The sequence below is a fragment of the Marmota flaviventris genome, chromosome 5, assembly GCF_047511675.1.
Source record: "Marmota flaviventris isolate mMarFla1 chromosome 5, mMarFla1.hap1, whole genome shotgun sequence".
Classification (NCBI taxonomy): domain Eukaryota; kingdom Metazoa; phylum Chordata; class Mammalia; order Rodentia; family Sciuridae; genus Marmota; species Marmota flaviventris.
Genome location: NC_092502.1, coordinates 32778201 through 32801751, shown reverse-complemented (window position 1 = coordinate 32801751; position 23551 = coordinate 32778201). Strand labels below are relative to the sequence as shown.

The 23551-nt window shown below is 40.5% G+C and overlaps 4 protein-coding genes across 15 annotated transcripts in view; 2 read left to right on the top strand and 2 right to left on the bottom strand.

The window, feature by feature from the left end:
• Window positions 1–221: 221 nt before the first annotated feature.
• On the bottom strand, window positions 222–6299 carry Gdf9 (growth differentiation factor 9). 7 transcript variants are annotated; one of them, XM_071612096.1, is made up of 4 exons: window positions 6257–6299; window positions 5129–5251; window positions 3254–3481; window positions 229–1662 (listed from the first exon to the last, which is right to left on the bottom strand). In XM_071612096.1, the coding sequence occupies exons 3-4, from the start codon at window positions 3384–3386 to the stop codon at window positions 701–703; spliced, it is 1095 nt and encodes a 364-aa protein (XP_071468197.1). In that variant the 5' UTR covers window positions 3387–3481; window positions 5129–5251; window positions 6257–6299; the 3' UTR covers window positions 229–700. The 7 variants fall into 7 exon arrangements, 5 of the variants coding, with proteins under 5 accessions (XP_027805473.1, XP_071468197.1, XP_071468195.1 ...); XM_071612094.1 differs by lacking the exon at window positions 6257–6299 and adding an exon at window positions 5716–6211; XM_071612093.1 differs by lacking the exon at window positions 6257–6299 and adding an exon at window positions 5968–6211 and having other exon boundaries at window positions 5129–5767.
• Window positions 6300–6312: 13 nt separating this feature from the next.
• Window positions 6313–7606, top strand: Uqcrq (ubiquinol-cytochrome c reductase complex III subunit VII). Of its 3 annotated transcripts, none has more exons than XM_027949603.2 (3): window positions 6313–6400; window positions 6578–6744; window positions 7407–7606. In XM_027949603.2, the coding sequence occupies exons 2-3, from the start codon at window positions 6591–6593 to the stop codon at window positions 7499–7501; spliced, it is 249 nt and encodes an 82-aa protein (XP_027805404.1). In that variant the 5' UTR covers window positions 6313–6400; window positions 6578–6590; the 3' UTR covers window positions 7502–7606. The 3 variants fall into 3 exon arrangements, with proteins under 3 accessions (XP_027805404.1, XP_027805405.1, XP_027805406.1); XM_027949604.2 differs by having other exon boundaries at window positions 6353–6417; XM_027949605.2 differs by having other exon boundaries at window positions 6396–6439.
• A 4117-nt stretch (window positions 7607–11723) lies between these two features.
• On the top strand, window positions 11724–13361 carry Leap2 (liver enriched antimicrobial peptide 2). Its single transcript, XM_027949607.2, has 3 exons — window positions 11724–12558; window positions 12749–12888; window positions 13158–13361. The coding sequence occupies exons 1-3, from the start codon at window positions 12427–12429 to the stop codon at window positions 13192–13194; spliced, it is 309 nt and encodes a 102-aa protein (XP_027805408.2). The 5' UTR covers window positions 11724–12426; the 3' UTR covers window positions 13195–13361.
• Window positions 13362–14181: 820 nt separating this feature from the next.
• Aff4 (ALF transcription elongation factor 4) overlaps window positions 14182–23551 on the bottom strand; it is an 88265-nt gene continuing 78895 nt past the window's right edge. For all 4 annotated transcript variants that reach the window (XM_071612089.1, XM_027949608.2, XM_071612091.1 and 1 more), the window contains one exon: window positions 14182–20147. In XM_071612089.1, coding sequence (XP_071468190.1) covers window positions 20020–20147 — 128 coding nt within the window. In that variant the 3' untranslated portion in view covers window positions 14182–20019. The remainder of the gene's footprint in view (window positions 20148–23551) is intronic.

Below are 23551 nucleotides of genomic sequence, written 5' to 3'. Positions count from 1 at the left end.
CAGGTTTTCTTGGAACAATCTGCAATACAATTTCCCTTCAACAAATGGGACAAATGTTATATGGTTTTACTTGACTCAATTTATATACACCAGTTAATAAGCAGAATTAGCGTATTGTACACCAATCACACTAAGACAACAGAAAGAGTTCTGCTGCATACTCTAATCCTAGCGAATTTCACTTTACCAGGATTCAGGCAGAGAGGTTAACCTCCCTTTCACTCTGGGGGGGGGGGGGAAAGCAAAAGTTGAGCCAATGTCAGCTTTTTGACATGCTTCTTCTCTCCCAATCATAATTTATTTAATAAAACACACACAATTTATGCCATTGACAGGAATTTATTCTTCCATTATCATAATACTAAAGCTCTCTGAATATCTGTGGCGGCAATTCCATTAGATTTATGCTAAGTTAGAATTTTTCCATCAAAACCAAAACACTTGTGAAAAGAAAAAAAAATGCTCAGGGGAAAAAAAAATAAATCTCTCCAAAGTAATTACATTTAAGTGTTGAAATTAAGGCTAAGTAGGAACAACTGACCTTATCCCTTCAGACAGACGCCCCAGAATGTGCTAACATGCATATGCTCCTATTTCTACAATGTGTTATGTGACACATAAGCCTTCTCCTGAGAGCAGAGAGGCACACAACACTTACTTTGCTAAATAGGCTCAAGGTTTTCATTTAGAGGACCTTAAGTTAACGACAGGTGCACTTGGTAGCTATCATATCTTCATACTCTTTGTAAGCGATTGAGCCATCAGGCTCAATGGTCAAAACACTCAAGGGGCTGTATTTGGCAGGTACACATGATGGTCTTGGCACTGAGGAGTCGAGCTTCTCATAGATGATGTTCTGCACTGTGGTGTGAACCGGAGAGCCATACCTATGCCCAACTGCCCTTGGACATTCTCCTTTACAGTACCGAAGGTTGTATCTGTGAGGGGCCACAATCCAGTTGTCCCACTTGAGCTGATTAAAGCTAATTCTAAAGTCATGGAGCTCACACTCATTTTGGGGGAAATAAAACTGTTTGAAGTATTCACTCAGGTTGAAGGAAGCTGGAACCAGTGGCTTCTTCAATTGAGAGGTGATGATTTCCCGACCTCTCCGGTGGCAGGTGGGTCTCCCACCCTTGACAGTCTCTTTTCCCATGGGATAGGCAGCCACATTACTCTTCTGGTCAGGACCCTGTGAAGACTTCCTTTTATGGTGAAGGGAATACCACCTGTGATAAGCCTGAGCACTTGTGTCATTCAGATATAAGATCAGTGAGGGGGGCAGAAGAGGCATGGTAAAGGATCCATCCTGAGCTGAAGGGTGCTGCAGCTGGTCTTTCATGCATGTAAAATTGACAGACATGTGAATATTTCTCTCACTGGAAACCACTATAGGCTGGAGGAGTGGGGTTACATCAATCTCAATCTGCTTGTGATTCTTTCTAAATTTGAACTGTGAATTAAAGATCAATGAGTAAGGAGCTCTAGGGAGAGTCTTGTTAGAAGACTTTGGTTCTTTTATCACCAGGTTGCACCAACATTTAACAATAGAGGAAGGAGAAACTGAATTATTGTAAGTGTAGAGCAAGACGGATTTGAGTAAGTGTTCGACGGCAGTAACACGATCCAGATTAAACAGCAGGTCCACTGATGGAAAGATTCCTGAAAGGAAAAAATGATTCACCAGTTAGTGGTGCTTGCATACAAATCAGATGTAACTGGAAGTCAAATCTAGGAATTGTACTAGCAATATGCAATCTCCCTTCTCTTTCCCTGCATTTCCTCAAGCCTCAAAGACAATGAGGGGAGGGACTAAAAATAGATGTATAGAAAAGGTAATTGGTACCCTATTTCCCAGGAACCATCAATGGATATTTTATCTCCAGAATGTCAGAACAACTTTGATGGTAAATTAAAGCAACAGGGAATTATTACATTCTGAAGTTCCAATATTAGCAACCTGCTCCAAACACAGGAAGCTAATAAGTAGAATTTTTCTTTTGGAGACACTCTATAGGGAAAAACCATCATAGTAATTTAAAACACTCAGCCTTGTTAAAACAATAATCTAAGCCCAGTGAATTAAATCAATTAAAACCACTTGACTGCCCATTTAATTTAGCACACTTGAGAAAAAAAAAAAAAAGGAGGCTCTGATGCCTCTAGAGTAAAATGAAAGGCATTTAAATGGCCACAAGCCCTGGTTGTTTAGAATGGTTTTCTTTACATCATGAGCTAGAGAAAGTACTTTTTCTAAAGCACTGCTCCTCTCACACCTAAGACAACGAACTGCTCCAATTGTTGACTTACACTTTGGTGTTTCGTTTTTGCAATGGTAGGAATGAAACTCAGGGCCTCACACATCTAAACAAGCACCCTACCACTTAGCTACATCCCCAGCCCTGACACTTTGTTCTTAAGGACCTACTGTACCAGATGGGGACCTCACAGAAAGCAACAAACAAGAGACTATCCTGTTTGACACAGAACATACTGGGCATATCAGATATAGGACATTTCCAACAGCTTGGTGAACAGAAACAGATGCTAAGCTTCTCCAGCACTTTCCTCAGCCTTCAAAGCCATTAGGTCTCTTTCAGTGCTAAAATCCTATCATCTGAGTCCACTTTAACCAATGACAGCATTAGAAAGAAAACATGAGCCAGGCGCTGTGGTGCGTGCCTATAATCCCAGCAGCTTGGGAGGCTGAGGCAGGAGGATTGCCAGTTCAAAGCCAGCCTCAGTAAAAAGGAGGCACTAAGCAACTCAGTGAGACCCTGTCTCTCAGTAAAATACAAAATAGGGCTGGGGATGTGGCTCAGTAGTCAAGTGCCCCTGAGTTCAATCCCCCGGGGACTCCCTACAAAAAAAAGAATGTGATCAAGTATCAAATTTGTTTCAATTGGATATTGAGTATCCTACAAAATAAAACCCAATTCAAGAAGCAAAACCCAGCAGGGCACAGTGGGGCAGGCCTGTAATTTCAGCTACTCTGGAAGCTGAGGCAGGAGAATCATAAGTTTGAGGCCAGCATAGGCAACTTAGTGAGACCCTATCTCAAAAATGAAAAATACAAAAGGGCTGGGGTGTAGCTCAGTGGTCAAGTACTTGCCCAGCATGTGCAAGGCTCTGGGTTCAATCCCCCGTCTTCTAGACACACATACTGCTCAGGTTTGTCTGTCATGGACATACAGATGCATCTAAGCTTATAACATCGTCCCTCCACCCAGTTAAGAAATTTGCTTTTACACACCTGTCACCTGATGTCCAAGAGCCTGTTTGTGCAGGGAACTGGGAGTGAAGAGCCGAATGGTGTTGTATAGGTGACTTCTAGTGGATTTGGGAATCCCCTCCTTCGTAGCATACATTTTATAGAGCTTCTTCATGTAGTGCAAAGCTCTGGAGTCTGGCTGCAGCCTAGGGGCTCCACCTCGCCCATCAGACAGAAACTTGAAAAGGTGGCCAGGGCTGGGTGTCCCATCTATAGGTTGCAGCACAGACCAAGGTTCTGCCTCAGATTCCAACTCAGCATTAGTTGCAATCTGAGCTTCTCCCCTAGAAGTCTGAGAACCAAGACTAACATGAAAACACAGCCAGGCAAAACAGCAAAACCAAATGAGAAATTTGCTGGGAAGTGCCATGGCTTGGGAGAACTAACAAGGAAAACATTTCCCCATGCCTGTCTTCTTCCTAAAGGCCAGGAACCCCTAGCTTGGTCTCTTAAATAAATTTTAGGTGTGTGGGTTGACTAGCATCCCTTCTCCAATCAGGCCTCAAGGATCCCTAGCTGAAGATAATTTTTATCAGGTCTATAGCAATCAGCTGATAATATCCTAATTATCCAATTTGTCCTCATTAGGTCAGATTGACTTGATTATGTAACTTTCCCTTTGTCCCTGGAATTTACTTAAAATCTGCTGAGTTATTGTTACGCTAATGAACTAGCGATGGAGCTGACAGTCTAAGAGAAATTGAAGAATTATCTTAAAATAAAATCTCTCCTTTTATTAAAAAAAAAAGAGAGAAATTAGGATTCTTTTTTGAGGTGGGGGTTACCAGGGATTGAACCCCGGGGCACTCAGCCACTGAGCCCCACATCCTCAACTGTTTTTTGGGTTTTTTTTTTTTGTTTTTTTTTTTTGTAATTTATTTAGAGACAGGGTCTCACTGAGTTGCTTAGTGCCTCCCTTTTACTGAAGCTGGCTTTGAACTCACAATCTTCCTGCCTCAGCCTCCCAAGCTACTGGGATTACAGGTGTGCGACAGCAAGAAATTAGGATTCTTAAAATGTTCTTGGGTGTCTGTCAAAACTCCCAAGGCATGTAGAAAAGCTAATCATTTGTGATGATACTCAGCTCTTTTGGTATGCAATTTGTGATATTGGGTTTACTCTTCCTTTCAACTCATCCTCGACAGTTCTCCCACTTTCAGGTGCTTAAAATAAGTAATTATTTTACTGAGTGTTGAATGGAGAGTGAGAGAAAAATCACAATTGACATAGAAATTCCAAAGAGCAGGGAAATGTTAGGTTGCTCAGTCCTTCTTAGTGGCTTAGTATAGGACTTGTACTTGGTAAGTTGCAGTATGCTTGTGATGTGTTTTAAAAGAGGACACAGCCTTTAACTGTGTTTTTTTTTTTTTTTTTTTTTTGGTATTGGAGATTGAACCCAGGAACACTCTTCCATTGAGCTACATCCCCAGTACTTCATTTATTTATTTTTAATTATTGAGACAGAGTCTCACTAAATTGCTGAGGCTGTCCTTGAACTTGCAATCCTCCTGTCTGAGCCTCCTGAGTCATCAGGAGTGTGCCACTATGTCCAGCTTCTTAACCTTAACTAATATATAACATCTTGATGTCCTTACTTTGATTAGCACATTCATCTGAAAAAGATTTTGGTTGAAAGCTTTTGAAGTGTTTGCAGGGGTTAGTAAATAAATGAATGCTTTATTTTTTATTAATCACCCAAATGGTGGTAGAATTCAGTACAGTATTTTCATCCTTAACTGTTCTATGTATTCATGCTCCTGCCTTGGAGCAGAGACCAAATTAGATATTACTTTTTGTTAGTTGCAGAGCAGTCTGAACAACTGTTGGCTGCAGGTGGGCTGAACACTGGACCCTTACCTGTTTGGTTCCTTTTCGTTTGTTTGCCTCAAGTCTGAACACTCAACCCCACTCAAGGCTGAACATTCGACCCCCACCGGTCTGGTGCAACGAAAACCCACGTCTGACCCCTGCCCCGTCTGACTGAAGGCAGAAGATGACACACTTAGCAACTACTGTATGATCCAATCACTGTACGCCAACAAGGCAGCTTGCAGACCCAGAGACCCCCATTATATTTTGGCTATAAAAACTCTCTCCTGATGGGCCCCCCTCTCTTGCTCTCTCTTTCTTCTCTCGCTTTCGCTCTCTTCCTCTTTCTTCTCTTTCTCTCTGTTGCGCTTTGCTTTCCCACCTCACTCCCCCCCACACTTTGCTCTTTTCCTCTCTTCTCTCTTTCCCTGCTCTTTCTCTTTCTACCCTGTCACTGCCACAATAAAGATCTTTTGGTCGCTACAAGTGTCGCGGTCACTTTCCTTTCACTTTTTAGAAAAACGAGGTAAATGTGCATCGTGAAAAGCTGACACAAGGGGCAACCCAGCACCACCCTCAAGGAGGCTATCTGCTTGAGGAAAATTAACCCACACTTAGAGTACAAGGTAAATCACCAGTCTGTGCAGCGCCTCGATTGATAAAGCTGATACTGGGGTAGCTGATGGTCTGAAAATAGAGCCCCTTTTTAGCTATTGGACAAAACCCCATAAAATCTCGCATTAGGCTGCCGCGGGGTGGCTGCGCCTCAGGGGCGTTCTCCACTGCCTGGGGGACTCACGGGCGCAAAGCTCTGGACCACCGTGACCCTCCAGGTCAGCTGCCACCCCGACCCCAAAATTCAAAATTATTATCGTTGTTGTCATTACTATTATTTTGTGGTGCTGGCGATGTCACCCAAGGCCTCACGCATATTAGGCAAGTGCTCTACACCGAGCTACATCCCAGCCCTGGCGCCTTTTTTCTCCCCTATCTCTATGTCACCCGGCCGCTCCCGGAGCCTGAAGCTCCGTGGAAAGGCCCAGGACTACTGTGAGCGCCTCCCGGGGGACACCTGGTCCCCCAAATCTCGCAGGAACCCAGACGTTCACCACTAAGCCCCACCTCCGGGCCTAGGCAGCAGCACCCCCACCCCAGCACCTCCCACCCCCGGGTCACCCGGGCAGGCCACGTCTCTTTAGAATCCGGGGCAACAGCGTCTTCCCCCAGAAATATAGGAAAAGTGGTATCTCCCGGAAGTGACTTCACGGCCTCCAGGAGCGGCTTCCGATCCTGCCGGAAGTGACGCTAGGAGATCCTTGGGTCAGTGTCCGTGGAGGGTGAGGTGACCTGGCTGCGGGAGTGAGCTGTGGGAGCGTGGGGGCGCCGCCTGGGCTCGGGGAGGCTAAGGAGTTCCGGGGCGGGCTTGGGGTCGGTGATCCCAGCCTGTTGGTGGTCCCCAGGCTGAGTCAAGGTCCTGTCCGCCCTCGGTCCTTACAGAGCCGCCGCAACAATGGGCCGCGAGTTTGGGAATCTGGCGCGGATGCGGCATGTGATCACCTACAGCTTGTCGCCCTTCGAGCAGCGCGCCTTCCCGCACTATTTCACCAAGGGCATCCCCAATGTCCTGCGCCGCACTCAGGCGTCCATCCTTCGCGTGGTGCCGCGTGAGTGCCCAGGCCGGGCGGCAGGGGGCCGGACTGCGGTGCCTTCCGTGAGCGGGCACTCTATCGTGCACACCTTTCTCACTGAATATTTCTAGCAGCCCTTAGCTAGACTTGTCATCCTGAAAAACCGGCCAAAGGTCGCTTGGGTGACTCCAACGTCTTCCCCTGAGGTCATCTGTATCCACGTGTCAGTGACGAAATGTCTCCTGTTGAATGTGCGACAGATAGTTCTGACAGTTGCATGACATTTTGAACACTGAAGCGTATACCTTAAAATGGTGACGCTTGTTAGGTGAATTTTATCTCAAATTATCCCTAAATTTTTTAGTTTAATGTGCAACAGGGGAGACTTGGGGGGGGGGTGAAATTTGGTGTGAAATCTTCCTGGATGGTCCACCTTCTTTTGGTTTCCTGTAAAATGGATGTGTTAAGGAACCTTTCTTGATCCTCCAATTTAAAAGTCTTAAAAATGAAAAGAGCTGGAGATATAGCTTAGTGGTACAGCACCCTTGGGTTCAATCCCCAATATCCCCACCCCCTCCCCGCAACAAAAATCTTAGAAGTTAGCACCAGGAGGGTGGAAACTGCTGGAAGTCAGAATTAGAGGGTGGAGACCTTTGTTTTATGTGCTCACTGTTTATTCTCCCTTTTGGTTTTTAAAGCATTTGTAGTGTTTTATCTTGTCTACACCTGGGGGAACCAGGAGTTTGAGAAATCGAAGAGGAAGAATCCAGCTGCCTATGAAAATGACAAGTGAACAACTCATCTGGATAATGGTTTTCCATCTGTGAAAGACTGTTTTCTGAGAGAGGAGTCTGTATGGTAGTGTCTGGAAGACACAATAAACTTATTATGGACTACACCCTTGTGACTTTACATTTTGTGAGCAGAATCCTAGGGTGACTGCTAATATTCAAGTTCATGAAGCTTCACTTCTCAGTATTGGTCCTTAATAGTTTCGCTCAGTCTGGGTTTTTGGTGAATAGTGAACTCACCTTTTTTATTATCTGCAAGATAGTAGCTTCAGCTGCTCCTCTAATTAACCAGTGGTAGGTGGCATGTGCTGCAGGGAGTGTTGGGTTTTGGCCCTCTGTTCCCATTGTAACCATAAAGTCTAGTAACTATTCTAATTACTGTGTATCAGCTATTCAGCCACACAAACTTTAAACACAAACTTCACAACAATCTTTGAATTAAGTATTTTATACTCATTTTGCAGTTGAGGAAAACAGACACAGCTTGAGTAATTTGCCCAAAATTATACAGCAGTGAATGGTGAAGTCTGGCACCACAGTGTGTGCTCTTAAAAAAAAAATTTTACACCTAAAAAAAAAATATTTAAAAAAAAAACACAACTGTTATACAACCTTTCCTCAGGCAGGCCTTCCTTACCCTAAGGGAACCTGGCTATAAAAGGAGGGGATAAAGGTGATCAATGAACTATGACTGTCCTTGTGCCACAGAGCCAACAATTTTTTAACCCTCTGGGCTATAAAGTCTGTAGAAAAAGTTTACCCCTGCTTTGGAGACATTGAACTGCCTTTTTGGTAGAAAAGGTGCCATTTTCCCGTCAGTTTCATGCTTCGGGCCCATATTTTGTTTTTAAACTTCTAAGGACACTTCCTGCTAGTCTGTTGCTAAACTTCTGACTCAGGCTGTCTTTCCTTTTCAAATGATTGCTATAGTCCTTAGCCAAAATTAAGAAAAATAAACGGATAAATTGCATTAATTGTGAGGCAGGATATGAGGATGTCTAACAAGGACTACACACTTAAACTATCACTGTGTGAAATCAGGCAAGAAACCGGCACTTTTTTTTTCTTTGTGCTGGGGACTGAACCTGGGGGTGCTTTCCCACAGAGCTGCTTCATCTCCATCCCATGTTATATCACAGGTGTGTGCCACCACGCCTGCTGAAACCTGCATTTTTTTAGTTTCTTGCAATGGAATAAAGTTCTTGGGTTGTGCTATTGGTGAAATGAGTGATATGTGTTCATAGACTTAACAGGGTAGCTATTTGAGGTAAACTCTTGCTTGGCTCTTCATTTAGATTTTGTCCCCATGTCTTGCTGCCAAGTCTTGCAGCATACTTGGGGTCACAGACTCCTTTGAGGATCTGACGAAAACTGAGCTTGAAGGAGGTGTCAGTGCACCCATTCTTACCTTGCATCATTCTGGAGGGGGTGGTGGTGGAGCTAACTGCCTCGATAGGCTGTCTTTCTTTCGCCCTCTGCAAATCCAGAGCTACGTGCTCCACCACTGAGCTACACCCCCAGCCTTCTCCCTCTGCTTTTGGCCCCAAGCCTCCTATGAGAGATGGCCACTCTATTCCAGCCTTGTTTTAACATTTTTTCTGGTTCTCTAACTCCTTGATAGCTACCAGAAACAATCAAATTTAGCTCATCAGGGGCTGGGGTTGTGGCTTGAGCGGTGGCGCACTTGCCTAGCATGTGTGAAGCACTGGGTTCGATTCTCAGCACCACATAGAAACAAAATATATTGTGTTCACCTAAAACTAAAAAATATTTTTAAAAAATTAGCTCTTCTCAGTTTACACCAGACACTGAACTTGAGGGTCTGAATCCATTTCATCCTAGGAGTGCTCTTCTGAGAGGACCCTATTTGTAAGTCCATGTGTCTTGCCAAGGGCTCCCCTCTCTGAACTTGGGAGCATGAATCTCTCAAAGGGGTGCTAAGGCATCTGTGAGCTGTGGTAAGTTGTAGCTTAGTGCTTCTTTCTGTACACACTGTGGGACCTGGGATTACTCTAAGGACTATTCATAGAAGTCCACAAAGGAGAACTTAAGTCTTTTAAGGTACAGCCTCAATGCTTATGACAAGCATTTGGTGTTTCCAGCCCTAGGTGTGGCTCTTCAACCTGCTATGGCACAATCATTTGCCCCATTTAACTCTTCTTTTCCCAAATGCTTCTGCCCCTACAGGGCTTTTTGTCTATGGGCTGTCATTTAGTGAAGGAAGTTCTCCAACATAGTGCCCAAGATGCAGGCCTACCTAGTGCAGGGCCAGAAGTCTGCCAGTGCCAGCCAGCTACAAAGCAGATGCACTTTGACCCTTTGTTGAAATATTACCTGGAAAAGTTTTTCCGTTTCAAAGTCTTTCATCTTTTATTAGGCGCTCCTGCTCAGGGACAACAAAAAAGGTTCCAATTACTGCTAAGTCCTAATGATCTCCTCTCTCCACCTGGAATATATTTCACACAGCTGCTCATGTATCTGCACCCTCTTTCTCCCATTTCGTCTGAGGCACTTACCTCAGAAGCAGAAAGTCCCTGGGAATTGTATCCAGAGTGACCAAGCTCTCAACTATCAAACCTGTTTCAGTCTCATTTTCTTGTAAATTAATCATTTTTGAGTCCCCAAATGTCACTGCTCCAAAGGCCTGAGATCTACTCCCATCTCACTGATAGAACAAGAGACATATTCCAAAAGGGGAAGGGATGACCTGTAGAGGGTCAGGTGTTCAAGGAACTGAGGCTCTGGTCTCTTTCTCCTTATGGCTGAAATTGTCAACAGCTGCAAAGGCCTTTCTACTGGAGGATGGAGTAATTGTTCATTCAGCAAAATACTTTATTGCAGAGAGCCCATGAATTGTTCAACTTTCAGGAATAAGGTTTACACAGCCTCTCAAGCATGTGATTGGCTGAGGGTAAGTAACTTCTGCCAATACAGCTAAGTACTGTCTGATGCCACGTTTCAAAGTTTGATTTTTGTTCCATATTTAGTTTAAAACAACAGGTTGGGCATTTTAAAATTATTTCTCTAGCAATTTTTCCTTCTACAGAACATACCTAACCATTCTTTTGGGAAGAGGGGTGGCATGTAAGATAGAGGCTTGAGGTCCAAAGATTCCAGCAGTGTTGCTGCACCCATGAGGATGGTCCTTTTTCCTACACACAGTGGGCTAAGGGCTTCAAGTTCTTTCCTTCTCTGTGGGGTTAGCTTTAGAAATTAACACAAATGGCTAGTTTGATTTTGCTTGGAATACAGAAAGCCAGAAGTGGGGCCAGGTACAGCAGCACATGCCTGTAATCCCAGTGACTCAGGAGGCAGGAGTATCACATGTTTGAGGCCATTCTCAGTTACTTAGCAAGACACTGTCTCAAAAAGATAAAAATGTCTGGGGATGTAGCTCAGTGCTAAAGCACTGCTGGGTTCAATCCCCAGTACCCCACCCCCCAAAAAAGGCAGTAGTGCAGACTAGGAGAACCCATGTCAGATGGGTTGCCTGTCAATGGAGGCTGGCACTGAGCCCACAGACCCAACTGGTTCTAGGACATCATGTTGAGTCTTTTGCTTATCTAATCAGATTTGTGTTCTTAGTCAATATTCACTAGGTCACCAGAGCCTCTCCTCAACCCGGTAAAGGTTTTTACTTAGTCCTATACCTGGGGTCATCATGTTCAAACTCAGGGATAAAGGAAGGGAACAACAAATTAAGTCTTGAATTTTTAGGATTGGTTAGTTGGGTTCAATGTCTACTTCTCAAACGTTCTAAAGTTGAAGCAGTGGTGCCCACTCTAGGCCTAGTTCCATGGTCCCAAGAGAACTGGAACCAGGACAGACAATCTGTGGACACACCCCACCTTCTGCCATTTTTTAAGGTTCATCATACTACCCTCTTCTCCCTTGGCAAGAAGCATCCTCTTACTTGCACGGCTGCTAGAGACCTATTATTAGAATTCTATTAGTGACTATGTCCATGTCATGTAGCCATACTACTCCTGGTTTACATAACATGTCCTCTCTTGATCCGGACACCTGCAGTGATCCCTGCTAATGGATGTTTTGGGCTTTTTAAGTTCTCTTAGCCCTGAGGCTGTTGGAAGAAAATACTCTACCAAGACCCCTAATGATTGGGAAGGAGACCCATAATTCAATGTTACTACACAAGCTCTCACAGATTTAGGTGCTCCTGTTACCTCCCCATTCCTATCTTCTTAAAAAAAAAAAAAAAAAAAAAAAAAAAAACAATCTATATAATCATTTATTCAGTTCACCCATGGCTCCCCTACCAGTTTTGACTGCACTCCCCCTGAAAAAGGTAGACTAGGTTTTAAATTTTCCATAGCCAGGTCTTCCCAGCTGGAAGATGAGATTGTATAGATATTAGAGTAACAAACCATCTATGCAGCTGGGAGCTCTGGGGCACTGTAGACTGTTTGCTGAAATCTCCTTTCACAGAAGAGAGACCAGGGCCATATCCAATTGGCTGTACACAATACATCAGGACTTCTTACCTAGACAAGGATGAAAGAGGGCATCATTTCTGAAGACTTTATTATTAGAATTCTATTTTGATTAGTGACCTCACAGAGCTATTTTAGGATGGGGGGGTGTGGTTGAACCCAATATTAGCCTATGCTCTACCACCAAGCTATACCCCCTAGTGCATTAAACTATTTTAAAACAGAAATGTGGCTAGATTCCTTGTCTCCCTCAGAGGTTTCACGTGGCTTTCATACAGGAGGGGCAGTTTTAACTTTTGTTATAATGGGTGAAAGGGTCCATGCCAGCAACACAATTACTCAAAGTCCAGATGAGAAATCAGTAAATATAACGTGCCTGAAAGGTAGCCCTTGAGCACATTCCTCTGGTAGACATTAACTTATTAAATTGATCCTGATTACAAATATAAACTTTGCTCCTATCTCACCTGGCAACCATGAAGGCAGATGTCTATAAAAGGAAGTGGGAACAGTCTCTGGCTTTTAGGCTCCAACATCCTCCCTCTGCCAAGATGTGGCATCTCAAACTCCTTGCAGTACTCATGATCTGCCTGCTGCTGTTGGGCCAGGTAAGGAAAGAAGGAATATGTGTGGACACAATAGTGGCAGTAGTAGAACTTTAGATGGACCCTGAGAGCTGGACTTGGTTTTAAGGAATGGTTCCTGCTTAATCCGCAGTACCTGGGGATGACCCTTCTTCCAAGGAATGCAACAGTTGTAAACTTCCCTACTTGAGGTGTATTTGTCTTTGCTCCACAGGCAGATGGCTCCCCAATATCAGAACTGAGTTCAGGAAAGAGAAGGTCACGGAGAATGACCCCCTTCTGGAGAGGGGTGTCCCTCAGGCCCATTGGAGCCTCCTGCCGGAACGACTCTGAATGTATCACGAGACTCTGCAGGTACTCTGCAAACCTGGGTGAGGGCTGGGCCAGAGGCCCCTGGGAAACTGGGCAGAAACAAGATGAGGACACACAGAGGCCTAACAATAAAGGGGGACTGAGACTGTGAGCCATGGAGAAGAATCTCTCAGGAGTTAGGAACTACTATTAAAAAGAGTGGTGCCTTTCCTGAGACTGGACAGATCAAGCAAAGACAAGGGAAATGCAGCAGATGCGGCCCTGGGTACTCCTAGATTCAAGAGTCTAAAAACTCATTTTTCCCTCCCCAGAAAAAGACGCTGTTCCCTAAGTGTGGCCCAGGAATGACAAACGTGCCAGGGGAAGAAAGGACAGCAGTCACCTCCAACAATGCTCCGTTCTATGGAATATTGATTAACTGCATTTGGGCTGGAGATACAAAAGTGAAGCAATTTTGTGTTTTTAATATTTAAAGACAGATGTATGCTTTCAATTGGTCTCCATTTCTTCTTAGAATGCTGATATGTAGATAAGTTTATCCGTCTAAGTTTAGAGTTTATTTTATTTTTCTATGGATACTATTAAATGTCTCAAGTTGAAATTCTGGCAGTCTGAAATTCAAACTTGAAGAAGGATTCATTTGGTACAATACAGAAACAAACATTGCCTAATAATGATCTGTTCAACTTCTCCATATGGAAAGTGTGGGGAAAGTTAACAATTTTTCAAGAATCTAATAAAGAATATAATGCAAGTTAAAGGCAAAAAAATTCAAGAGATATGCAGTCAGTCTTGGCAATTTTCTAAGTTGTGGCCCTGGATCCTGGCCCTTTCCTCCATGTTAAGTACTTTTTTTTAGTTGTACAGGGACACAATATTTTTATTTTATGTACTTATTTTTTATATGGTGCTGAGGATTGAACCCAGTGCCTCACACATGCTAGGCAAGTACTCTACCGCTGAGCTACAACCCCAATCTGTAAAGAACTCTTTAGTGAGCTATCAAGATAGGCAAGGCTGGCAATTGCCACCTGATGATGTGTACAAGTTTGTTTATGAGTCTCTGAATATGAAGCAGAACTGAAAGAAAAATTTAGTTTAATAAGACAATAAAAGCCTAAGCCGCTGAAAACATCAAAAAGGAACCGAGATTTCTGTTTAGGGCAGGGCAATTGTGGACATTACACAAGGAACCAGGCCAGAAAGTTCAGAATTTCTGTAATCAGAAAATGTGACCTGTGGTGGTGGGGCCAGACTTTAGTAGTGCTGGACCCTAAAATACAAAACAGCAATTGCATGAAAAGGGCAAAGTAAGAGCTGAAGAAGTCTAAAGTGCACAGTGTTTATAAACTTTAATACAGAAAATCTATTTGATATTTATTAAACTTAGTTTCTCCAGCTATGGTTTGGCATTATACAAAGCATCTTAATGACACAGAGTTAAAAAGATTTTTACAAATTGAAATGTGATACCCTTGTCTCCAAATATTTTAATTGCCATAAATTTGTTTAAAAATACACATTAAACGCATGTTTGACACTCTAAACTTTCTATAATCTCAATACCACAAAATACATATAATATACTATACAGATGTGGAAAAATCTAGTTAGTATATAATACTTTGCTCACCATTAACAGCTTTATTATGTGAAATGCACATACTGTCTTAAAAATCCAAGCTTTTGAGCCCCAAAGTACCTCTGAAATTTTAATGTATTGCAACAAATAAAAATCACAGTATATAATTGAAATTTTGGTTGAAAATGTCAGATGCCTAAATATTTTGGATAAAAGAAATGTAAAACAAAGATTTGGATCATGTACAAAACAAAGGCATCCTATTAGTCACTAACAGTACCTTTCTGCAGAATTAACAGGCTTATAATTTATCAACAGCATTACCTCCCCTTCAAAACCCTCCCCAAATATCAAACTGTTATTTACCAAATAATTTTAATTTCAAATAAGATAAAAGGATTTCAATAAATATATAAGCATTTCCATCCTCCATATACAAAATTTCTTAAAATCATTCAAAACGGAGGCTAGGTAGAAATTTCCCTAACTGTGCTTACCAACCCCATATCTGGCCCTCACAGGTGGTGCCTTCCCAGGCACTGCCAACAGGGCCAGCTCTGTTGGTGAGCCCCTGCCCCCACCCCCCAATCCCACCCCAGTACTGTTGAATGCTCATGTCGATGATTTGCCAGATGTGTGCATAAAGTTGTAAAATGGGGACACTTCTTGAACAGCAACAACGAACTCAACAATATGGATACTCAAGGCATTGATTTGAAAGGCAGCATCTCCGAATTGGTATTTTCCAAAGAGGAACATAGCAAGTAGAAACCACATGGAAGCATGAAAAAGTAAAAAACAAATATTACTCGAGTTTCTGGGTAGGAGTGTTTCCCTGCTCATTTGGAGAGCTTTTCTTGGTTTTGTTTTAAAGAATGTCATTTATGCTTAGCTGAGCAACAGTGGCAAGGAGAGGCCCATGCTGATATTTCTGAAAATCAACTTCTTTATATGACTACTCAGGCTGCTATTTTAGGATGCTTAAACATCTACATGACTTGGTTGAGACCTAGCCTGAATACTTTACTCTGTGACCAAATTCCATTAGAAGAGGAGACTTAGCTATTCCCATTCCCGTTTCGGGAGACACCAAGTACCTTTTCTAGGGGACGGGGTAGGGGTTGTGGGTGGCACAGTACCAGGGATTGAACTCAGGGGCACTCAACCACTGAGCCACATCCCCAGCCCTATTTTGTATTTTATTTAGAGACAGAGTCTCAATGAGTTGCTTAGTGCCTTGCTTTTGCTGAGGCTGGCCTTGAATTCATGTTCCTCATGTCTCTGGATTCCCTGGGATTACAGGAGTGTGCCACCATGCCCAGCTTAGCAAGTACTTTTTAATTAACCATCTGGTTTATGTGAATGGATTTATGTGAATAGGAGCTAGGTAGACCATCATTCCTTTATGAACTTATAACAACTTACTGCCTGTGATTTGCAGCTTGGTTTTCAGGGTCTAACAGGCTAAACCAAACTTCTTTATTATTCACAAACAATTTATTTGGCCTCTTGTCACTGCATATTCAAGCCATTGAATGATTGACTATTCTACTCATTTTACTGAATAGCAACCTCAGTTGTGCAACATAATTGGGGTGGGCGGGGGGAGTCTGCCTCTCCAACACATTGATACGTGAAGTTGAAATGAAATCTGTTTTCCACGTAACTAAGGAATATATATAAGTTATAGGAGTCTGTATGGATTTGAAATGTCCTGGCTCCCCAAGTTACTTAGTTTAGTTAGTTTGTTTTTTAAAGCATCATCACAATCTGCCTAAAACATTCATCCCCAGTAGATGTTCCTGGGACCATACTGAAACTCCTATAGATCAAGATACATAATGAAGCCATTTTGTTTAATTAGCTACTGGAAAATCAAAATTCTTCCCACCCTGTAAGAGCCCTATTACACTACAGAAGGGCTGAAATATATTTTAAAAGTTAATTTACTACAAATCATAGCAATTAAGTTTTAACAATCTAAAGGAATACACATTGCACCCTTGAACATTAATATCCAAGGTGTCAACAACAAAGTGTCTTAGATCAATTTAATAAATAATGTGGAAATAGTTGCACTAAGCTAAAATACTAAACACACACATTTTTGACAAACTAATTTCATGTTTTCATACATACATACATATATATAAAGTGTGTATGTGTACATAATTTTAAGAGCCAAAGTTACATACCCTCATACCTGGAGAGTGCACAGCGTACCCTCCTCTACACAGCTAGACATCACTGATGGGAGCAACTGCTGGCTGCTCAGAAAATGCCACCAAGTACTGGCCTCTGGAGCCAGAAATCTCACTGACAACAGTTGCCTTCTGTAGGCTCTTGCTTCACAATGCAAGCTCATTCATTAAAAGTTAATGTACCAAAGTTTCTGCCATTAAATACAAAATGATCTGTCTAGCTGATTAAAACCTTTAATGAAAAGAAATGAACAACAATTAAAAAACAGTGAAATCTACTAAAGCCACAAGTGTGTCATTCAAAGTGCAGCCCAGATGCCTAGTGCAAGAGCTCCCCAGAAACACAGGCATGCATGGGCACGTGCACACATTACTCTAAATTCCTTATATATTGGAGAATTAAAATCAGTGGTGGTCAATCTTCTCTGCTCTTCAGGAGCTATAGCTGTAAATTTATCTGAAGTATTCACTGCTTTATAAAGTAACTTCTTGGCTCCTTGCCTAAAAAAAGGTGGCACTGAAGCAAGGAAAGGGCTAGATGTTCTCCAGCCAGACTGGTCCCTGGGTTGGGCAAGATTGAATCACCTGAAAGGGATACCGCACAGCCTAGCCCAGGCAAGGCTACTGTGACAATTTCATCCACTGCAACCAGTCTGTTGGTTGCCTATAAAGAGTCCAATGGTGTAAACTGTAGCCTCCTGGCATACAGGTGTGGTCTTAAAGAGCAGTCAATAGTAATTTTCAAAATAGTTGCTACTTATATAACTATATATTAAGCAAAAGTCTCAGACTAAGTTTGTTTTTAGCTGCTTGTCAAATTCAGTTTAAAATGATTAGAAAACACTGAGGATGCCTCACCTATTGAGGAGGGAGGAAATGGTCACCTGTAATGGAGTCCAAAGTATGTGCTAGAGCAGATGACACAGAACATTTGAAATGACTGAGGAAAGGGAGTGGTATTTCCTCAGACTATGACATTAAAAAATCAATTATTTAGGATAGGATTTTGATCCATTGCCCACTACCAACTGGTAGAAAAAAGAAAAGGAAAAAAAAAAAACCCTCCACATGAAAAAGTTGAACAAGTCATTCTCCAAGAATTAACAGTTTTAAAAAAAAACATCTTACAGCAGCACCATAACACATAGGAAACTCTGCTTTAAGAAAATATCAGTGTGACCCCAGAAATGCTCCTGCTACCTTTCAGGACACACAAGAGACTAGAATGCACTGGAACTTAAGAGATGCCTCACTGGCTGTTGTTGCTGAAGTCAAAAAGCCCAGAGGATACTTGTTCCACTTCTAAGACACCACTGCAAATTAAGGAATCAGAGTCAGAGAAATAAGAGGAGGACAGAACACACACATACTTGATTAACATCTGTTATTTCTTACTAAATTACTATCACAACGGCTGAGAAGTTGTCCGTAAGGAAAACTATTCCTAGAATACACTAAGATTAAATTAGAAAGATATCAGAGGCAAATTCTCCAAGGGAAAAGGTTAAATTCAACATAATTCATAATCTCAATCTTCAAAGATATGTAAAAATAACTTGAGGTACAAAACAGTTAAGAAGCTCTATAAATATGAGGCCACAGGACAATGAAAGTTCACTAGCTTCAGAAATAAACGTTAAGAGAGACCCAAGCAGAGGATTCACTGCACCACTAAACTGGGAGATTCTCTATCCCTTCTTTCCCCTTTCAAACCTTAGCAATATCTACAAAGAGTAGGGCAAGCTTTCCCCCCTCCCCACCCCCAGTTGGATGTATTTGTTTTTGGAATAAGGAGTACAAAGCATTTCTTGAAGCAGCATTACCCAATTGGTTAGACTAAGTCATGTACCAACATATTAGCTTTTCTGAATTAATCTTTTTATGTCTGTAAAGGAAGTTTTATTTTAAATGAAAGAATTCAACATTATTACTACAGAGGACCAACCATGTATTGACAATCTGGTCCTAGTGTAAAACTTCATCTGTAAACAATCCACAGAGTCTTCATTTAAAAGTAATATTTAAGGCACACCAGACATGATAGGGGCAGTAAAAACAAAGTATAGAGGGTATATCTCTCATCCTCGACTCCTATATGCACCTTGTAGGGAAAGGAACATTGATATACAATTCTTACAGAGCTGGCATCTTAAGCTCTATCCCAGCTCTCCTCCCTTTTCCAAGAGAGCTCACATTAAACCAAGTTAGGTGGCACTTTTCTAGTATGAATTTTCTGATCCTATCAGAAAAATACATCACTGATGAGGGCCTTTAAGAAGGAGAAATTCATTATCTCTACATCAGGCATTAGAACTGTAACTTGTATAGCAAAACCACACACACCACAGCTGCAGGCCATTCCCACATCAGTTACCAATGCTCACTTCAGAGCATTACAATCTAGTATAGGGGAAAAATCTGCAAAGAGATTTTAACCTTCGAATATTATCAATTAAAGAGACATAGGCAGAAACCCTCAGGAGTTGGATCATACCTTTTTCAAGATTAACTTAATCTGCTTCAATTGTGTCAAAGAATAAGCAACAAAAGAGAATACATGGTTTTAATAAAATTCTTAAAGTTTAAGATTGTCTTTTTATGAAACCCTTCAATATGTGCTTCTCCTAGAAAGTTTGCCTACTCTTTTGTAATGCATTAAATGCAAGTTATGGTCACCTTGTGATTGCTGTAGTGTTAACATATTCACAGTTTTTGAAATAATGCATACCAAATCAGACACATTTCATTTTATATCCACATAAAATGCCATCTTCTCATCTTTAAGTGACTTTTCATGTGTTAGAAAGATATGCTTAATACTAAGCATAAATTTTACAATAATAAAATTGCAGTTAAGATTTAAAATAATATCAGGTAGTAGGTAGAGAAAGAACATGTTTCTATTTTAGATGAACCAACTCTTACTCATAGAAGAGCTACCACAAAAAGACAATAGGTAACAAGGCTCCCAAAATATATAAATAAAAACACCTACATTAAATTTATGCTAAATATTCAACAGAGTAAATTTATAGGCAGAAATAACTAAGTTTTAAACAAGCCCCAGTCTGGGAACTTAAAAAAATTAAAATAAATAGAATCTCACTTGATTAGTTACGAATTGCAACTGGAATTTCAATCTTATTATAGATCACTAAAACCATCTTATCAATATGCTGCAGATTTAAAAGTATTTAAATAATTTTTCACATTGGGAATATTAAAGGGGTCAATTGATATGATGGCTTTGGGTTATAAACAACACATGAACCAAGGAGGAGAAAACCATTCCTCATTCTTAGTGTTGACTAGGTGGTGTAATGGCAGTTTTCCTTCGTGATGTAACACAGTGTTGTGGAGAAAATCAGAGGCAACAAGAATGTGTTCAGTTTAAGATATCAACTTGGCATCTTGGCGAAGCCAGTGCAGTCCCTGCCGGGTATAACGAGCTAGATCTGTCATGATGCTTGCATTAAAGATGAGTGGGCCCATTACTTTATCCAGTTCAGCAAAGAATTCTAGAAAACCAAAAACATTCATTAAATATTGCACATTCTTTGGAATCACTGTTTTAAAATTGAGTCTAGATTATAAAACAGCATTCACATGACTTCAAAAAACACACCCTCCCCCACACTGTTACACATATACCACTGATAACAATTATAAATTGCTATTTATGCTTTAAAATGAAGACTCAGTACTACACACACAATGTACTATTTGATTATTCAAAATGTTATCTATGTGCCATTTTTATGAAAGAATCAAGTGACATGAAAAGATATTTTTTGTATGTTTCTTATAATAGCTCCTGTGAAATAATTGATAGTCTGTATTCAACCATTTTGTTGTAATTATATGCCATCCACCATTAATAAATTAAATCTCATGTTTTAAGATAGTAGAATAAAATATTAAGAGATAGAAATAAAGATTTTTTGTGAACAAATAAAGGCTGCACGAAAGGGTGAGGGGTAGAACAGTATCCTAAAATTTGATTCTTATATAATTTTGGGAGCAGCTATAATGATATAGGACTTAGACACTAAAAAGAGATTTTAGACATGTAAGGAAAAAAAGGTTTACTAAAGATCTTATGCTATTCAAACAAGATAAGAAGTGACCAAACACTTGCTCATCTTTACAGAATTCCAGCTCATAAATGCAGAAGGTGTGTCAGAAGAGAAAATTCCTGATGAACTATTTCCTAATAGAATAATGGGTCTACTCAGTGATCATCAACAGATGTGAAAAGCATAAGTTAAAGTGCAATAGGGAATCTTCTATCAGACTAATCAGGCTGACACCATCTGAATAATCTACTGACAGTATCACTAAAAATGCTATTACATGCCTCTTAATATATATAATGCAATAGGAAATTTAGAACACCACCTATAAAATATTCTTATGAAAATACTGTACTTAGGGCCAGGGTGCAGTTCAGTGGTAGAGCACTTGCCTAGCATGGAAAAAGCCCTGCTTTAATCCCTAACACTGCAAAAAATAAAAAATAAAAAACACTGAACTTGAGGGCGGGAATGTAGCTCAGTGGTAGAGTGTGTGCCTGTGTGAGGCTCTGGGTTCCATCCCCATAACTGAAACAATCACAAAACTGGAACTTGAATCAAATCTCAAGATATAACTTATCAGGGCTGGGAATGTAGCTCAGTTGGTAGAGCGCTTGCATCGAATGCACAAGGCCCTGGGTTCAAACCCTAGCATCAACGGGGAAAAAAAAAGATTCAACTTATCAGTATCAAGGAATTAAGAGAGAGAGAACAGGGCTGGTGCTGTAGCTCAGAAGTAGGAGAACTTGCCTAGCAAGAGTGAGGCACTGGGTTTGATCCTCAGCACCGCATAAAAATAAAATAAAGGTATTATGTCCATATAATATATAAATTATGTCCATAATATATAAAATATTATATATCATAATATATGTGACATATATTATATAATATTATATATTATGTCCATATATGTGTATATATGTATGTGTGTATGTATATATGTGTGTGTGTGTGTATATATATATATATATATATATATATATATATATATATGAATGAATCAGAGAGAAAAAACAAATTAAGTGACATCATGAGGAAATAATCTGTCAAATCCAGAATTATACCTATTTAATGACCTGGTTTCTCAACATCAATGGCATGGCCAAAACAAAGAAAAGAACAAAAAAGTGGAGGAGGGGGAAATACTCAATGCAATAAAATGTGTAGACTTTGCTTGGATCCTGTCTGGAATAAAACCAACTGTTAAAAAAAGAAAAGAAAAAAAAAAAGGCATGTTTGAGATAGGGAAAATTCGATGGTATACTAGTTATTAGATAATACAAAAGCCTATTCTTAAGTTTGGTAACTGTGATAAGACTTGGTGATCATATTAGAAAAAGTCCTTATCATTTGCCAGGCCAGGTATTATGCACCTGTAATCCCAGAGACTCGGGAAGCTGAGGCAGGAGGATCGAAACTTCAAGGTCAGCCTCTGCAACTTAGCCTCAAAATAAAATAACAAAAGGGCTGGGGATCTCATCGATACAGAACCTCTGTATTCAGTCCCCAGCACTGCAATCAAACAACTAATTTTATCACTCAAGGATGCATACCAAAGTTATTTTCAGGTGAAATGTCATGATATTATATGCCTATTTGCTTTAAAATACTCCAGGGAAGAAAATTATGGGAGAGAAAACGTGTAAGAGCTCACAAGCATGACTAGCAAAATGTTGTTAAAACTAAAGCTGAATGAACGTGGGCTCATCATACCATTCTCTTTCCTTTAGTCAATATTTATGTTTGAAACTGCCACACAAAAAGTAAAAAGAAGAAAAAAAAAAAAGGAGAAAAGATAGAAAACTGGTATCAGGGAGAAGAATGGTAACTGGGGAATTTCAGCCCTCTAACCTTTCCTGGTCAGAACTGACAATATTTCATTCCTGGACAAATTAGGTTTTTAAAAATACAACTATGTTAAATTTTGGGATTCCTCTTCTATTTTTCTCTTACCATTATCCTTCTTTAGGGACAGGAATCTTGCATTTTCATCTGATACCTATTCATATAATAACTATTTAAATGTATTCTGTAATAAAAGAACACTGACTGGCTCTTTCAGTGTTCCTCTGCAAAGGACCTATCTGAATAGGTCTATAGACACATATTTGCTAACAACATCTATTGAAATAAGATGGTGAATATACAGTATTTTTCTCTAGGATCTTTAAATAATTTACATATATTTATAATTTTAAATGCTCCTTGTTTGGAAGATAATGAACTTTTAAGGTACAGAGCCTCAAATGACCTAATTTACAAAATATTAGGGGGGAAAAAAAATCTGTGCCTGTAATCCCTGCAGCTCAGGAGGCTGAGGCAGAAGAATCAAGAGTTCTTCAGCAAAAGTGAGGCATTAAGCAACTGAGTCCCTGTCTCTAAAAAACAAAATAGGGCTGAGGATGTGGCTCAGCAGTCAAGTGCACCTGAGTTCAATTCCTGGTCTCCAAAAAAAAAAAAAATCTGTTCATTTAACAGTCTCTTTTTGCAAAAATCCAGTTAGAATGTATTTTCTTTATATATTAAGCATCTCAGATGTACAAAATATCTAAATGCAATCCTATGTTTACAGCTAAATTTATTAATCATCTCATGGAACGACATAATTTTATTACTTTTGTTGTATGAATTTACATTTAATATGCCAGAATAGCTCTTTGTCTAAGATAATGGGCATCTATGTTTAGTTTAGTTGTGTCAACAGTATCATGAGAGGTTTTATGTTTAACTAAATTCGGCTATACTTACTGACTGCTAAGCACAGGAGATTATTGGCAAAATGATTATCATTAACCATAAACTAGGTAATAAATTACATACACACCAGTTAAAAAATCATAAAAGTT